This window comes from Ranitomeya variabilis, chromosome 1, assembly GCF_051348905.1.
Source record: "Ranitomeya variabilis isolate aRanVar5 chromosome 1, aRanVar5.hap1, whole genome shotgun sequence".
Lineage (NCBI taxonomy): Eukaryota > Metazoa > Chordata > Amphibia > Anura > Dendrobatidae > Ranitomeya > Ranitomeya variabilis.
The window spans coordinates 387,904,558-387,923,460 of record NC_135232.1 but is presented as its reverse complement, the minus strand read 5'-3'; the positions used below and the strand labels follow the sequence as shown (position 1 = coordinate 387,923,460).

At 39.0% G+C, this 18,903-nt stretch overlaps 1 protein-coding gene across 6 annotated transcripts in view; it reads right to left on the bottom strand.

Annotated features, from left to right (window-relative positions):
- Window positions 1-1,381: 1,381 nt before the first annotated feature.
- Window positions 1,382-18,903, bottom strand: part of TRPM3 (transient receptor potential cation channel subfamily M member 3) — a 1,089,849-nt gene continuing 1,072,327 nt past the window's right edge. For 3 of the 6 annotated variants that reach the window (XM_077249054.1, XM_077249055.1, XM_077249056.1), the window contains 2 exons: window positions 16,563-16,695; window positions 1,383-10,551 (listed from right to left, as the gene is read on the bottom strand). In XM_077249054.1, the coding sequence (XP_077105169.1) occupies window positions 9,132-10,551; window positions 16,563-16,695 (1,553 nt within the window). In that variant the 3' untranslated portion in view covers window positions 1,383-9,131. Of the gene's footprint in view, window positions 10,552-16,562; window positions 16,696-18,903 lie in introns of all 6 variants that reach the window. The other 3 variants (XM_077249059.1, XM_077249060.1, XM_077249058.1) reach the window with 2 other exon arrangements.

Sequence of the window (18,903 nt, the reverse complement as noted above, 5' to 3'; positions counted from 1 at the left end):
GGATTGTGTTTGATTCTGCATCTCAGCTTCTTTCAAGTTGCAATACCAGACACAACCTATGGAGCAAAGGGACACTGTTTCTGGCAAAGAGTCGCCATTAGTATTCTCATTCTCCCGCTATAATAGTGACATAGATATACATGACTGCTTTTATTCATTGATTCTATTGCCCGTATTAACAACTCCAAATGCATTGACGTTTGACATTTTTAGTTGACAGCCAACCCAAAAAAATTATTGTTTTGCAGTTTTTTGGCTCTAATATTACATATCTAACAGAAAAACATGAGTACCTTTTACTGAGCATGTCAGAGAGATCACAGCACTTTTTTCTGTAAAGATGTAACAAACTGTGAAAGAAATGTTTCTCAAATTATCACAGAGAAAATTACATAGATTTTACCAACAGTCCTAATAATATTTTTTGAATGCACACTAAATATATACTTATTTTATATGTATGTAGAGGGGATATATAAGTGGGGTCTGCTGTATACAGTATCATCTCATCATGCCCAATATATGAAATTAAGGACATCAGGAAAACAAGTTAAAAACATGTTACATTGGAAAAATAAAAAGAAATGAAGCTAAAATACAACATAAGTGTTACATTTAGAAGAGAACGCTTTATACAAGTGGAAACAGTTGGTATACAACATTTCCTGTATTAGAAAAATAATGTGCTCACTTAAAAGATACAAATTATGTGTAGTCCTTCAGGATTATTTCTTAAAGGGTGAATATCAAATAATGTCACTGCACGGAAAATTTGCAGGTGAAAACGCACAAACTTTATTTAGTATAGCAGAGAGTCTGTACATGAAAACAGGCCAACGTTTTGGTCAGAAGGACCTTCATCAAGGCCTACAAAAAACATATACCGGTTAATAGCAAAAAAAAATCAATATATTTACATAAAATACAAAATACTACTACTAAGGGTTAAGCTGAGTGAAAAGAATAAAAAATAAAAATAAAAAAGGACCAAAAGAAAAAAAATTATATATAGTATGAGAAAAGACAGAGTATAGAAAGAGCAATTTTTTAGCATTTAAGTGAAACAAACAAGAGGAGTAAGGGAAAATGAGACTAACATAGAGACAGGAGAAAACAGAAACATAAAGCCACATAACAGAGCAGAATACATAAAATTACATGATACATAGCAAAATATATAAAAAAGTCACATGACACGGGGCAGGATAAAAAACACATGATACATAAGGTAGGATACATAAAACATAAAATATCATAACCCTTGGCAGTAGTATTTTGTATATTATGTATATTAGGTAAATACGTTGATTTTCTGCTATTTATGTTTTTTTGTTGGCCCTGATGAAGGTCATTCTGACAGAAACGTTGGCCTGTTTTCTTGTACAGACTTTCTGCTGCTCTATATAAAGTTGGTGTGTTTTCACCTGCAAATTTTCACTGCCGTGGTATTATTTGGTATACAAGCTGTTTTCTACCACATAGCATGGATCACTTTATTGAACTGCTGAGTGCCCACCATATAATTTCTATTTCTTAAAGGGAAACTGACATCAGAATATTGCCTATTAAGACAGTCCCTGGCTCCTGCAGGCGATTACATAATAATTACAGTGATGTTTGTAGGTAAACTATATGTGTAGTGGCTTTGCCATAATTACAAAGTAAAAAGTTGTCTCCATGAGTGGAAAATGGTTTCCCGAGCCATCGGGGCAGTATGATGTACTGGCCGAGTCATGGTTTGTTTGAAAATACATCCTTTCCCTGTGAGCAGTTGCTCCGGCCAGGCAACTTCACCGCCGATGTCTGTGAAATCCAGGGCACAAACTTGCAGGGTCCTGGCTCAGAATGCTTACAACATTATTTCTCGCAAACTGTTTGCTCTTGGGCAGACAATTCCCTTTTTTCTTATACTATTCTGATTCTAACAACAGTCTTGCTTTCTAGCAAACCATCTCCATGGGATCACTCATGCACAGAATTAGAATTTTAAAGTTGGTGTCTTCAATTCTTCAATTATTTATAGTTGGATAAAGAAGCTGTCTCATGAGCCCCATCTATCCATACCCATTTCTTCTGAGCCCCGCAATGAGCCAGAATGCAGAGCTGCTTAATGATAGTGATGAGCATGCGTCCTGTACTGCCAGACTTGAGCCGCCTTGTATTACATGGATAGTCATTCATTTGAGGCTACCACTATAATGGACTACATTCAATCATAAGACAGGTGGAGTTTGGTGATGGACCTGCGGGCCTACTAAGAAAAATTTGTAGCTCTGCTTAAAGATGACGTGTCAGCACTAGGATTTTGGATTGTAAAGGAAAACATGGCTTAAATGGCACTGTAATGAAGATTAAGTTTATATCTATTTTGAAGAAATCTGTCTTCTCATTCTTTAGTAATGACCAGTTTAAGTTATATGCTAATGAAGTGCAAGTGCCACAGGGCAGGACACCGCACTTGCTTTAGGTCTTTTCAGTGACCTGCCTTTTCAGGGCAAAATCTAATGCAGGCGTTGTCATTGGTGGACAGCACATCGTCAGATTGATTTCTCAGCTCAACTGGAGGACCCTGCACATGCTCATCCTCTGGCAATGATGTTGCATGTCAAAATATCATTCAGGTGCCATCATTGCCAAGGAAAGCGCATGCGCAGTAACTACCACATGACATAATTGAGCCAAGAAATCGATCTGTGCATGCGCTGCATGCGGCAATGATGGCTCATGTGTGATATCTTGTTCAGAAGAGGCAGGTGTCTGTAAAGGCATTGACCTGTCAATCATAGAACAGAGGCAGGCGGAAGTTCAGGGAATACCCAGACACGCAGTAGAAGACCAAGTCCAACATGCAGCCTCACTGCACTTGTATCTCAATAGCATAAAACTTCAATGGATGATTATTGAAGAAAGAGAACATGTATTTCTTCAGAAAATATATCAATGCAATGTGCATTAAAGCCCCATTATGGTTATGTCTTTACAATCCAAAATCCTGCTGACAGGACCTCTCTAATGTAGAATGTTTATGCCAATAAAAGGAATTATTCTTTTTTTTTAAAGGGAGTTGTCTCATGAAGAGAACCTTTTCTTCAAAGATGGCTACCTTGGCAGTCAACTGATCACTGTGGTTTTGGTTCCTGGAAGTCATACCTTGCCAGTGATGTAAGCTTTGTGGCTAAATGACCGGTCAACCATGTAATCGATTGAAAGGACAAGTCTGCTGTGGCTCACCTAGGGGGTCTCCAGTGTATGGGGCATTTTCCTAGACAAGAGTTATCTTAATAAGTGAATGATTACTATGCCGTTCCCTAATACATTTTTTACTACATAGATATATCAATTGGTCCGGCAGTTAAAATGTTTTATTTAAACTAATAAGTAATAAGTAGAAGCTCCTGTGCCCGGTGTACAATCTGTACAAGGACTCTGCATCTATGCCGTGTCATCATTTATAATGCTGGTGACTTCTCTTATGGCTTAGGGGCCTTTGGGTCCCCATAGTCACAGCACCTGAATGCGATTGCTACCTCCGGACCCCTGTAGCTACACCGCTACAACAAACCTTTATTATAGAAGAATGTACCTGTATGTCTTCACCTTTGCCTGTTCTCCTATTATGAAGAAATGCTTACTGTCGTCACCGGATGCCAGTCGTCAGATTAAAGCATTCTCTATATAACAACGCAGTTTTATTAAACTCCATTCTAACTAAACACGCCAGCTAGATATTACCCAGTGATGTTAACGTGATGGCAAGCTGTTTTATAGAGGTATGCCGGTGGCGTGATCCATGCCTTTATTTCTGCCCTGCGTGAATATACGGCTACAGTAGTGATTGGTGTCTCCACTGACCTGCGAGTCTTGGATTCACTGACATGATTTGAAGGCAAAAGTTTTTTTTTAATCAAATACTAAAAACAAAAATGGAATTTCTACTGCTGTGCAATTAATAGTAATGTGTGAACAAAGGACAGAGGGAATCGTAACTGTGATTTCCCACTGCTTTCATAAATTGCTGCACACTATTTACCAAGGTGCTGGGCTACAATTGTGCGCTTCTGCCTAAGCATTCAATCTCCCTTGCTTTTTTCTACTCTGAACATAAACCAAGCTTGATGTACGGGCTCCATTTCATAAAGAGAGGTTCATTTCTCAATAGCCTCATATCAGTAATCTGCGCTCTGTGATAACTGCCCTATATGTCCAATCCGGGATTTCTGCTTACCTGTATTTGTCTTGGAATTTTACCATTCATGTGCATATTAGTCCTTTGGTTAGCATGTTTGGCAATAACTTATCTTCATATTAGACTTTATATATTAAAGCCCTCCAATTTTTGATTTTGGGTCAGAACTGACAGTATTTTAGAACTGAAAATCATCTCTAGAAAGAAAACTGATAAAGGGATCTTAAAGGGGTTGCCCGATATTAAGCTACAAGTCTGCAGTAACACTATGTGACTGCATACATGTGAATCATCCCATTGCGAGGATTTTCTTGTGCAGGGGGCTGGGGTCATGGAACTGCAAGTATGCGATATGCATAAACCCAGCCACATTCCGACTAGACTGTTTCTGGCCCATCTAGTTGGAATGTGGCCAGGAGTATGCATATCGCCTACTTGCGAACACATTGCCGCTGCCCCCGGCATCGGCATCTTCACGGTGCATGCAATGCGATGATATACAAATCTGCAGTCATGTAGTGACTGCAGACTTGTAGATTAAGACCAACAACTCCTTTGAAGGAAAACCCAGTTGTTAAATAATATGCTCTTCTAGTCATTTGAAGCACCCATACAAGGTCCAAAAGTTACAGCATAAAGCAATGTATGCTTGGGAAAATATCATGTTATTATGATATAATGATAAACTTATCATATTTCAACATTTATAGGAAACACAATGTTAAATCTCCAGTCTATGGTCTGAAAATGCAATGTTTTCTTGCCAATTTCAATATGATATTATGGCTTGGGATGCCGCCCATACTATTTCTGTCTTCTTTAGACCTTCTAAATAGTGTAGTATTATAACAGTTACAGTTAGTTCTGGACTACCTCTCAGATGAGGTAGCAAAAACCTGGTGACAGTTTCCCTTTAACGGCAATATGCACATTTTTTGTGCCCCATTTAATTAGCCTGGTAAATACAGAATGGTTTGGGTAACAGGTGCGTTTTATGTTTTTTTGCATACTATACGAAATATTTCAGGAATGAAAAAACACACACATCTATTTCCTGTTCTTTAAAATCGATAGCCTATTTTTAGGATATGCCACAAATATTAAGATTAGTAAGAAATCCACTGCATACTCTGATAAATTATCCACAAAAACAATAGGATATTGTTCATGACATTAGGGAGATAAATGTAATTCTACTGTACGTACACTCCATAAAAAAACCCCGGATATCACATTTACATTCCATCTAATTAAATAGCTACTTTTTTGGTCTACAGGATCTCAGACCTTTGGAAAGTCGTATCAGGAGAGGGCTACTATACGAAAAATTAATAGAAAGAAAAAATATACTGTTCTGTTTCTCAATTGTTATAATTGTGTATTTAATAAAGGATTTTTTTTTTATTTTTGCCATTAACTATAGGTGCAGTTGCCACTTTATGCAGGTAATTTTTTTTTTGCAAAAAGAAAACTACTTGAATAGAATATACATAATCAAATATATTTGATCATTAGCATAATTTTATTTAGGACACCAACATTTTACAAGACTGATAAAAAAACACAAAACTACAAGACATGACATTAAAAATAAACAATAATTAAAAAGAGGAGGCAGAACAGCATAAAAAGCACAGGTGATTTCTAGTGGCCAAAAAATATGGTATATTTATAAAGTGCAAGCGCACAGTACAGTTTTGCTCAAACATCCATAACAATAATAAAGGCATATAAATATAAAGTGCAGCGCACAATAAAATTAATTGGCTACATATAAAGTGCAGTGCACTAAAAATTAGTCGCCTATATATATCAAAAGGATCAAGATAGATCAAGGGAAACCTCAAGTGAGTATAAAATATACAAACAAAGAATATATTTATATGCATTTACTATTGTTATTGGTGTTTGAGCAAAACTTTAATGTGCACTTGCACTTTATAAGAATACCATATTTTTCGGCCGCTAGAAATCAGCAGTACTGTTTATGCTGTTCTGCCTTCTTTTTATTAATTATTGTTTATTTTTATTCTGTCTTGTAGTTTTCTGTTTTTTAATCAGTCTTGTCACATTTTGGTCTCCTAAATGAAATTATGCTGGTGATCAAATATTTTTGATTATGTTCCCTATATCCTTTTTCAAGTAGTTTTCTTTTGCATGTTATGTTTTGCCTGCTTGAATAGTGCTTCACACCACACATCTTTATGGTAATGCTTTAAGGATATTTTCATCCTTATCTAGGTGAAAAAAATGTGTTTTTTGCACAGTAATCCACTGTAAATGTGTGACTAGTGCTTTTCATATATATTGGAGGCGCCCACTAAATTGTTAATTGTGCACCTGGAGTAGATGATGTTGGTGTATATAGAAAAGGACATGCCACCTCTGTCCTTATATTCTGCAATAGTGTCTACTCTTTCAGTACATCAACACAAACTACAACATCTCCAGATAAGACTTGCGAATGATCTGACATAGACCGAAGCATCAGCATTTATTCAAGAATCAAGGATTTTGACAGTATATTCTCTCTTTCTTGGAAGGAGTATATGTAAACTTGCATCTAGTTGATTTATGCTATGACAAATAGAGACTATTGCTCTTGTGCACAACAAATAAATGTGCAGTGGGCTTCTTTCAGATGTATGACCGGATTAAAAATATCTTTCACAGAGCACCTATCTATCAATGTACCATACCACTACCTAAAGTATGCACTGTGCAATATGGAGCAGAATGAACAATAAAGGGGCCATGGCCAATTCAAATAACGGATTGCCAAGGGGTGATAAGTTGGACTCCCATTGGACAAGGTAGCATCTGATAAATATCAGCAAAAGTCTAGTTAGTTGTAATGTCTAAAGGCTTCTAAAGAGTAAAAAGGGGCCCATAGTGTGAACCTTAAATATACCCAAACACTTTAAGTCTTGGGTAATGCCAACTGGAATAGAAGGACTTGTGTGCCCTTCCCTTGATCCTTGTGCTGATTACCACCACAAATGATCTTGTCTAAAATCGCAATGCCCATACAGAAAGCAGTCGTTCAACCCTTACAAGTTGGATGAATTGCAATTGTATCTTGATTAAAAGTAAATTATGACTAGAAATGAGTGAAATTGTTCAGATTCGGTTCCGAATACGATCGGATTCGAATATTGTTTTTGCAATATTCGTCGAACACAACCGACATTAGAGTCAATGGGAGTAGAAATTACAGAATATGTTCTGAACAGATCATAAGACATACATTCAGCACGAATAGTGTTTGAATATCGCCCAAATATGTCAAAATCAGATTTGGGGCCAAAATCCGAACAAATTCGCTCATCCCTAATTATGACCAAGTCAAATAGCCCCCAATCCTGTCTCTATGTAACAATCATATATCAAGTTAATTTTATAGTCCTAGATCATGTCAAGCCTACAACTAAATTGTCCTCTGAGCTTCTGAATTCCCTAACAATGCAAGAGCTTTGGGTAAAGGAAAGATTTTCACTGGAAACAGAATCTTCTTACTCTTTACTACATGATGTATATATGAAATATTTTGGTAATTAGCGATATAAGTAAAGATCTTTTTGAAATACGTAGATGTCATTAATATTTAAAAATGGTGTGTTCGATACAAAGCTTGTATTACGAGTACACGCATTCTATAGTATACCCAACTTGTGGACGCATACAGTTTTCACAAGGAAGGGCACAGTAGCATGTTTTGAAAACTATAAAAGGATGATCCTCTTCACAAAATGCACACAGTGTATTATTGCCCTGTTATATCACTTTATGACACGCACAACATTCTCATAATGGAAGAAAAAAAACAAAAACAAAACATAGTTCTGCCCTGTGACTTTACACTATAGTGCATTGATGTAAAAATGAATGAAAATTCCATATTTTAAAGGAAAAGTAACCACGAGTTTGCTTTTCAATGTCGTTTTTTCATCTTAGAGTGTCGGCACCTTAACAATGATATAAACTGGCAGTGATTGCAAAATACAGAACCTACCATAGAAAAAAACGAAAAACCACTGAAACAAAACAGTGAAGGTTAGCATACCATACTCCTCATATACAAACATGTGTCATCATATTATCACAGCTTTTTAGCATGCGTTTACTGAGGCAACTGCATTGACAACACCGTAAAAAAATAGATATTACATTACACCAGAAAATTACATTCATCCTGAGCTTGCTTAACTGTGCTAGAATGCCCATGAAACACAAAAAAGTTTTTTTTTGGATATATATTATAGAATAATTTTCTTTCCTTATTTATTATACAAAAGGCATATTTTCCTTTAGTTTTGCTCACTTTTCTTTAAAAAAAAAAAAAAAAAAAGACGCACTGTCATGTGGCACTGGAAGCTAATACAGAACAGACAGGCCAGTAATCATGCCACAATTATGTTGTCATGTTTGTTCCTTCGGTCATGATCAACAGCATTGTTGGCAGAGCACGATTCAGACCTGAGAGCTCCTGTTGTGGAATATATTGAACAGGACAAGAGAGGCTTCTGAACAAAGAGTAAACACAAGAGATATCAAGTACATTTTATACAGTGTGTGCTCCAATAGAAAGGTCCCTCTGCGGCGTGCAAATTAGAAAACGCCTCCCGTGAAATCAGGGAGGCCTCATGATGAACTCAACATTTCAATTTAGTATAACAAAAACCTTGAAAAGAGGCTTAATACAGATGCTGAATGGCATGAAATGCAAATGAATCATATTATCTTGTCCAAATCCTTACGTATTAATGCGTTCTACTAATAATGAGAAGCTATTTTGCTGCCAGATTAAACAAAGTGATTGCTTGGCAAGTGGTTGGTGGTAGTTTCTGTCCATGTTCAACGATGTGAGGTCACGGTATTGTGATAAAAATGCTGCGGATGGACAACTGTTAAACATATTTATCCATAGAAAAAAATAGTTTTAGATCTAACTATGCTTGCTTTCAAAACTACGGAAGGCTGATGTTCTCGAGAGTCTCCTCATAGATAAGGTGTCACCTCGACTTTCAGGCCTCGATGACTTACTCCTTTGGAATGGATTTCTAAGGCTTGTAGTGTTACGCTGACTATCAAGTTTATCGCTTATTGAATAACTCTTCTTCGCGTGTTGGTACAACACATTGGGCTCCTCTGCAGAATAACTATTGGCCCTTTCTATTTTCGGGAATGATAAGTTATTCAAGAATGTTTTTGAAGTTGAACTTTCATGAGAAGGTAAACATTTGCTTTTTCCTTCGGTGTCAGGATCTTCGTTATCCGAGCTTGGATGACTTAATTCAGCTTCTCTTTCTGGATGACAGCCGCTAATATCTTCTACTTTTTCTCGGACACATCCTGGAGATGTTGACCTCTCTGCAGTGGCCTGCGGAGTGTTGTTCACACATCTGGTGTCAATACAGTCTGTAATACTTGTGTATTCTGCAGACTTTACAGGTACACAAAGATTACTATAATAGCTTTTAGATGGAGAAAACATAAAGCTTTGGGATTTTACAATTGGGGTTTCCTCTAAAACAAAAGGAGCTGTGGCAAGTAAACGGCTGCTTTTCGAACGCTCTAATGTATGGTACATAGGAGGGTCTAAATCCCATGGATTTGGTCCACTTAGCAAGCTTGAGTGTTCTGGAAGATACCCAATTGTGTCCATTGTTGTTCCCTCCTCATAACTAGGATTACGACTACAACTACTGCCGCAATGGGAAAAGGAACTACAGCCTCGACCTGCTCCATCAGTGTGATCGCCACATCCAACATTCATTGAGCTTTCTCCACAGTCTATACCAAATTGTGCCTCATCCATAGCTGAAACATAAATATCGATGCAGGAGGAAGGCCTTCTAGAATTTGGAGCTACTGACAAAGAATTAAGTGGGGAAGAAGGAGGTTTCATATCTTTTGATATAGAATGTGAGCTTATAGCTCTGTGCAAACTTACTGTCCTCTCTTTAAAAAAACCTTCAAATTTTTCCAACCCACTTTTGTCCTTCAAATTTGTTGCATAAAACGATTGACTTCTCATACGAGGCATAAGTGTAGGAGATGTAGGAGACAATGGTTCTTCTCCAACAGGATCTATAATATCATGTAATTTGTAAGTGTTCCCTTCTTGGCTGTTAAAACTGCTCTGTCTTATAATATAGGCTGCATCAGTACAATCTGAAGAAGTTCTGGATCTTGCTTTAGTTGTCTCTACTTTTTCGACTCCAGAAAGCTTTTCCATGGCTGTAGCCATTCTTCCCAGCATCTCTTCAAGTTGAGCAAGTCTTACATCCACTGTTTGAAGCGATGCCTTCATGAAATGTTCCCGTTCATTTACTTCCTCGAGACGCATGGACATATTTTCCACTCTAAGTAAATAAAGTAAAATTATAAACTAAATCAGAGTGAATATCATGAAATATAACATCAGCAACATACAGCTTATTATTCTTATCTAAATGATTTTACTGAAGGAGTGTTTCACAAAGAGCATGTATCAGACTTTTTAGATCTAAATTCTTGTGGACAGATAATGTACACATTCATGCAGAATGAAAATAACTATAAATAAGAATACCACTTTTATTAAATAGATTACATCTGTCCTCATCATTATTCTGCAGTCTGGTAAAAGCATTTCAATACAATTCATACATTGTTGTTAAAATTCAATTTATCCCTCTAATTGCAAATGCTGGCTTTTCAAAGCTTGTCAATAAGAAAACTTCAGCAAAGGCATTTTACTAAATATATGACCTATTATTATAAAGAAGGAGAATGACTTGTATGTTTTAGGTTTTACAGAGACGTTGTTGTTTCCATTACTTGGTGAAAAAAACTCAGCTTGGAACTCTTGGAAACTTATTTTTTTGGGTTAAGTTTAAGGTGGGGAAACTGTTGAAATATTTCAAAATATTTTGTCAGGCGGAGAAAAATGTTGAAATCTTTACATCTTTTACATGGAAAGGCACTTCCATCATCAATATAATTCAGTAAAAGTTGAAACTCTAAAATGTCAGATTAAAAGAGATACTAATAAAAAAAAACAAAATTATATTAAAGGGCTTGTCCGGTCCATATTGATAAGTCTGCAGTCACTCTGTGTGACCGAAGACTTATGAATCCCTCCCGTGATCGCACTCTGGAGGGTAAGTATGAGTTATATATACTCCCGTCCAGCGCCCGACTAGTGGGTGTGGCCTTGTATTGAGCATGGCTGCACCCCGTCTAGTGACACGGGTGGGCAGTGGGCGTGTCCAACTAGAGGGTGCTGTTTCACTCCATACAAGTGTATGGAAGTGAGGCCGTGCGCACTGGCCGGGAGTATGTATAACGCATACATACTCTCTGGTCCTGGGTCAGAAACCGGCGAATCCTTGCAGTGCTCAGTGTGTCACACAGAGTGACTGCAGACCTATCGATTTGGATCAGAGAATCCATTTATAATTGAAAACTAGATGGGAGAATTTTGAATAATAAAGCATACTGAAATGTAAGTATGTAACTCAGTAGAGAATTTGAGGGTTTCAATAAAGCAATGCAGTTTGTATTATTTATGAACTATACTAATCTACTGGATGACCTTTCAATCTTTTATTTTTCACAATGCATGGTACCTGTATGGAGAATCAATTATTAATTTAAATATGTCAGCTAACCATAGATAGATTTTACATGCTTGATACTTTTTTGTTTAAGTATAAGGGATCAACAACTGAATTGGTCTTCCATTTATCTAAAATGTCTCGAAAACAGAAAAACTAGGAAGTAACAGCCATATTAACTGGACTATTTCAATAATATACTGAAATTGGGACCTCTATAAAATAAGGAGGCAATTTCCTGGAGGGTTCAACCATAACTCCCAAGCAGCATGCCCGCTGTCTTGGGGTCATATTCGACTCCGAGCTTTCCTTTACTCCCTATATCCGATCACTCACTCGCTCTTGTCACCTGCATCTTAAAAACATCTCCAGAATCCGACCTTTTCTCACCATTGAAACTGCTAAGACTCTTACTGTCGCTCTTATTCATTCTCATCTGGACTACTGCAACTCTCTTCTAATCAGCCTCCCTCTTACCAAACTTTCTCCTCTCCAATCCATCTTGAATGCTGCAGCCACAGTCATATTTCTGTCCAGCCGCTTCACCGATGCCTCCATCTTGTGCCAGTCATTACACTGGCTACCCATTCACTACAGGGTCCAGTATAAACTCATCTCTCTCACCCACAAAGCCCTCCACAGTTCTGCAACGCCTTATATTTCCTTTCTCATCTCTGTATATCGCCCTACGCGTGCCCTCCGTTCTACAAACGACCTAAGACTAACATCCCCCGTAATCCGAACCTCGCACCTCCGTCTCCAAGACTTCTCTCGTGCTGTGCCAGCTCTCTGGAATGCACTTCCCCAGACGATCAGACTGATACCTAGCCCCGACCTATTCAAGCGCGCTTTAAAAACCCATCTCTTCAAACAAGCCTACTACATCAACTACTCAGTAAACTAACTTTGCCCTGTTTTCTCCTTCCAAATATTATTCTCAATCTGCACCCTACTATTCATCTGTCTCCACACCCTCCATGCACACGATTAACTGCACTTGATACTTGACTATTGCACTTAAACACACGGGCTGATGACCGGATCATGCAGCTTTGTATGAAAATCCCTATGTATTATAATTTCCAGACCAGAAATAACAAGCACTTTTCACGTATTGTGTCCCCCCATTTCCTTGTAGATTGTAAGCTTGCGAGCAGGGACCTCACTCCTAATGTCACTGTTTAAATTGTCTTAACTCGTACTGAATTTATTGTTTGTACATGTCCCCGCTTAATTGTAAAGTGCTGCGGAATATGTTGGTGCTATATAAATAAAAATTATTATTATTATAAATTATTATTTCTTTTTTTTTTGGTTCACTTCTGAGTATTATTGTAGAGGTCCCAACTTCAGTATATTACTGATATATTCTGATTAATATGGCTGTAAGGAATGGGGAAAGATAATACAGCTGTTACGCATTGTAACCCTATCGGTCAAATTACTATGCTGCGCACATCAAATGATTGTCACTTAGCAGTCAAGCCTGGTCATTCCAGACCAATTTGTGCTATTAATACATTTTTTTTGTAGATAAATTTAGAGAGAGGCAATTATTTTACTGAAATAGTTGAAGATGCGGTAAAATAATTACTAAAATTAGAACCATATAAGGCTTTTTCCTTAAGTCTCCATACATTTTAAAATTAAAAAAACTCTTAACAAGATGGATATAATCACAGGGATTATTTGCATGACATTAAAAATTTTAAATAGACACACCATTTGGGCAGTAAACATCACTTTTTTCTGGAAGTCTGCTGTGCTGTTTCCCCCTTTTTTTCTACTGTTGTAAGGAGCCTTCTGACTTTGCTGGCTGGGGATGCGTGCACTCTGTTGAGGTACTGTGTTTAGTGCTGTACCAATTTTTTTTCTCATATACAGTATATATATATATATATATATATATATATATATATATATATATATTTGAAACGGATGGTTTGTTTCTTGATATAATTTGGAAATTTACTCTGTGTAATGCTCATTTATTTATTCAACTTGCTTATAAAGCATCAAGATATTCCACAACATACAGTACATTCAAGGACAGACACAGACAGAAGAGGGCCCCTGTGTAAGAAAAGACTATGGGCCCTTTGTAGGTCAATTATGCGTCTGTGACAGATGCTGATTGTTGCTTTGGAGGTAGAAGTAGGCCTCATTACCTCTTGCGTCCCTTTGTGGCTGCACAGGTTGCAGCTCACAACCTACAGTTATGTGAAAATGTGTTTGCCCCCTTCCTGATTTCCTACTCTTGCATGTTTGTCACACTTAAATGTTTCAGATCACCCCAAAAAAAGAAATATTAGACAAACATAATACAAGTAAACACAAAATACAGTTTTTAAATAAAGGTCTTTATTATTAAGGGAAAAAGAAATCCAAACCTACAGTGCCCTGTGTGAAAAAGTGATTGCCCGCTAAACCTAATGACTAGTTAGGTCATGCTTAGTAGCAACAACTGCAAATCAAGCGTTTGCGATAACTGGCAATGAGTCTTTTACAACGCTCAAAAGGAATTTTGGCCCACTTATCTTTTGAGAATTGTTGTAATTCAGCCACATTTTGGGCTAATTTTGGTTGGCCGGTCAATTCTGAGAAGGTTCACCACTGTTTTATGTTTTCGCCATTTGTGGATAATGACTCTCACTGTGGTTCACTGTCGTCCCAAAGATTGAGAAATGGCTTTACAACCTTTTCCAGCCTGATAATAATAATAATAATAATAATCCTAATAATTTTTGGGGATTGCGGCATGAGGTCTAGCTTTTGATAATCTTTTGGTCTACTTCACTTTGTCAGGCAGGTCATATTTAAGTGATTTCTTTATTGAAAATAGGTGTGGCAGTAATCAGGCCTGGGTGTGGCTAGGGAATTTGAACCCTGCTTCCCAAAACATGTTCACCAAATGCTAAAACTGACCTGCTGTTATGATTCTCCAGGTCATTGCGAGTTTGTACACACAAAAAATGTCTAGATGTTTTTTATTTAAATGGTGAAAAAAAAGTTTGTTAATAAATAATTAATTGCATCATTTTCCGATACCCATAGCGTCTCCATTTTTCATGATCTGGGGCTGGGTGAGGGCGTTTTATTGCGTGCCGAGCTAAGGTTTTTAATTATACCATTTTGGTGTGGATATGATCTTTTGATCGGCCGTTATTGCATTTTAATGCAATGTTGTGGCCTTACTTCAATAGTCTCCATTGGAGACTAGAATCTGCAGTTGTCTGATCGCCTCTGCTACACACAGGCGATGATCAGATCGCATGCGTGTAGCAGAAATGCTCACTTGATATGTGCGCCGATCGCTGGGCGGCGCTCATAGCAATCCGGCATTGACAACTCCAGGGGTCTCCTGCAGACCCCGGGTTGTCATGCCAACCCATTGGCGACCCACAGTCAAGTGACATGGGAGCCGATAGGCGGGATTAGTGATGCACTTCCGGCACGATCACATTAAATGCCGCTGTTAGAGATTGCCAGTGGCATTTAACTGGTTAACAGCCACGGGTGGATCGCAATTCCACCCGCAGCTATTAATGGCACATGTCAGCTATTCAAAACTGCTGACATGTGCCAGGAAAGATGTGGGCTCAGTGCCGGAACCCACATCAAAGGGAGGGACACAACAAGTTCAGTACTAGAACGGCACATGTCGTGAAGGGGTTAAAAGCTGCATTTTGTGTTTATTTTTGTTATTTTTGTCTAATATTTAAATTCGTTTGGTGATCTGAAACATTTAAGTGTGATAAACATGCAAACTAATAGGAAATCAGGAAGGGGCAAACACTTTTTCATACAACTTTATATTCCCTATTAATATGTCCTTTGAAGGAAACTACAGAACTAGCAGAAAACCAACGCAAACACAGGAAACACATGCAGACTCCATGTAGCTGTTGTCATTGGTTAGATTTGACCCCAGGAAACCAACAGCGCTGGTCATGATGCAAGGCAGGGGTTGGTCATTGACTTGAAGGGTTGTTATCTCCTCAGTGGCAGTTTAGAAATAATGTCTTTCGTGCTGCAAGAAAGCTAATTTGCATATTTTTCACCCGTGGAGCATTACCAATAAGTGTCCTTTTTGATTTCTTTAAAAAGAAGCAGTAACTTCCACTCTTTCTGTGCACTCTAAGCACAACAGGGAGGATTGCTTGACACTATTTTGCGAACTGTCAGTATAATCAGAGAATAGTTAAGGGAGGTGATAAGACCAATATACCTTCATTATTTGCACAGCCCCCATATGCCCTTTCTAATGCCTTCTTGATCATACCTTCGGAAGACACCCTGTCAATTCCTCTCCAACCTCACTAAGAGACCCAGGCCAAGCATTTAATTTAACTCAATGATAGTCCAATATTACAGGCCAATCCAGAGCTTCAGCTATCAGGATTCCCACATTACTATACAATTCATAATAAAGCCTGGGGTTCTCCACCATAATGCTGTACAAATTGAGGAATAATTGTAGATTCATGGCTGATGCTAACACATCTACAACAAGAACATGGCCTTGGGTTCCTGCAGACACCAGAGAAGCTGTGGACCATCAGTCGTTGTATGTGATTCATAGACCAATGGAGCCCTCTCTTGATTTAAAAATTAAGAACAAAACACATTATGATATGTGTCTCATTTAGGTCAATAGAAATTGATAGATCTGATCATTAGGAATATATGAGAACCAGTGAAAATTGCTACTTGTAAACTCAGCCTAACATTTAATCAGTAAAGTGACTAATTAAAGCGTTACAAAAAAGTCTCACCTTTCCGCTGTAACTCGAATTCTTTCATCGTTAGAAGAGTTAAACCGATCATCTTTTTCTCTAAAATACTCCTCTATGCACTGTTCTTCAAAATCATGTACTTTCTTAAGTTCATCCTCTGTGATAAACAGTTCTGTTGAGAAGGCACAAACAACGCTCATTGAGAATTTTCAGAAACTTTTTGTCAAAAGGTTTATCCTTTTAGAGAAGTAAACATATCCTTGAAGAAAATAAATAAATATTACTCATGGACCCTCTAAAATTTGTTCTATGTCACTAGAAGGCAGGGCCGGACTGGGACTAAAATTCAGCCCTGGCATTTGAAGTCACACAGGCCCACTTGTCACATGGTGACTGTATAATATCTTTGTACACTTGTAGGCTACAAGAAGTGAGGGGAGTGTAACACGACTATATAACATATAATTACAGCTGTATCCAGCATTACAGCTCAGTCCCCATAGAATGTAATACAGCACAGCCCCCATAGACTATAATACAGCCAGCCCCCATAGACTATAATACAGCACAGCCCCATAGAATGTAATGCTGCACAGCCCCCATAGAATGTAATGCAGCACAGCCCCCATAGAATGTAATGCAGCACAGCTCCCATAGAATGTAATGCAGCACAGCCCCATAGGATGTAATACAGCCAGCCCCCATAGAATGTAATACAGCCAGCCCCCATAGAATGTAATACAGCCAGGCCCCATAGAATGTAATGCAGCACAGCCCCCATAGAATGTAATGCAGCACAGCCCCCATAGAATGTAATGCAGCCAGCCACCATAGAATGTAATGCAGCCAGCCACCATACAATATAATGCAGCACAGCCCCATAGAATGTAATGCAGCACAGCCCCCATACAATATAATGCAGCACAGCCCCATAGAATGTAATGCAGCACAGCCCCCATACAATATAATGCAGCACAGCCCCATAGAATGTAATGCAGCACAGCCCCATAGAATGTAATGCAGCACAGCCCCCATACAATATAATGCAGCACAGGCCCATAGAATGGAATGCAGCACAGCCCCATAGAATATAATGCAGCACAGGCCCATAGAATATAATGCAGCACAGGCCCATAGAATGGAATGCATCACAGCCCCATAGAATATAATGCAGCACAGGCCCATAGAATATAATGCAGCACAGGCCCATAGAATGGAATGCAGCACAGGCCCATAGAATGGAATGCAGCACAGGCCCATAGAATACAATGCAGCACAGGCCCATAGAATATAATGCAGCACAGGCCCATAGAATGGAATGCAGCACAGGCCCATAGAATGGAATGCAGCACAGGCCCATAGAATGGAATGCAGCCAGCCCCATAGAATATAATGCAGCAGAGGCCCATAGAATGGAATGCAGCACAGGCCCATAGAATATAATGCAGCAGAGGCCCATATAATGGAATGCAGCCAGCCCCATAGAATATAATGCAGCAGAGGCCCATAGAATGGAATGCAGCACAGGCCCATAGAATATAATGCAGCAGAGGCCCATAGAATGGAATGCAGCCAGCCCCATAGAATATAATGCAGCAGAGGCCCATAGAATGGAATGCAGCACAGGCCCATAGAATATAATGCAGCAGAGGCCCATATAATGGAATGCAGCCAGCCCCATAGAATATAATGCAGCAGAGGCCCATAGAATGGAATGCAGCGCAGGCCCATAGAATATAATGCAGCAGAGGCCCATAGAATGGAATGCAGCACAGGCCCATAGAATATAATGCAGCAGAGGCCCATAGAATGGAATGCAGCACAGGCCCATAGAATATAATGCAGCAGAGGCCCATAGAATGGAATGCAGCACAGCCCCCCCCAATAGCTCCACAATCCAGTCATCACTCATTGATAAAAAACAAAACAAAAAACCACTCTACTCACCTTTCCTCCTGCCCCGCGCTGCTCTGGCTCTGGTCTCAGCAGTCGCAGTCTGCCCGCCCGGTCACACAGCAGGTGCGCGATGATATGACGTCATCGCACACCCGCAGTGTCAGCGGCAGGCAGAGCGGGGAATGATGGGAGAGGAAGCGTCAGCAGACGCTCTCTCCTCCATCATTGCATTCAACTGTACCGGCGTCTATGACGCCGGTATAGTTGAATGTGGGGCCGGGAGTGCGCCGACAGCGGGAAGAGTGTGCCGACAGCAGCACACTCGAGCGGCCCACTACTGCCACCGGCCCTTCTGGCATTTGCCAGAACTGCCCGATGGCCAGTCCGGCCCTGCTAGAAGGGTTTATCTTATCCCCATAATGCCTTTTTATACTCAAGCCAGCCAGTTGCTGTTGGTAGGGTTACCGGTGAGTCGGTGACCACA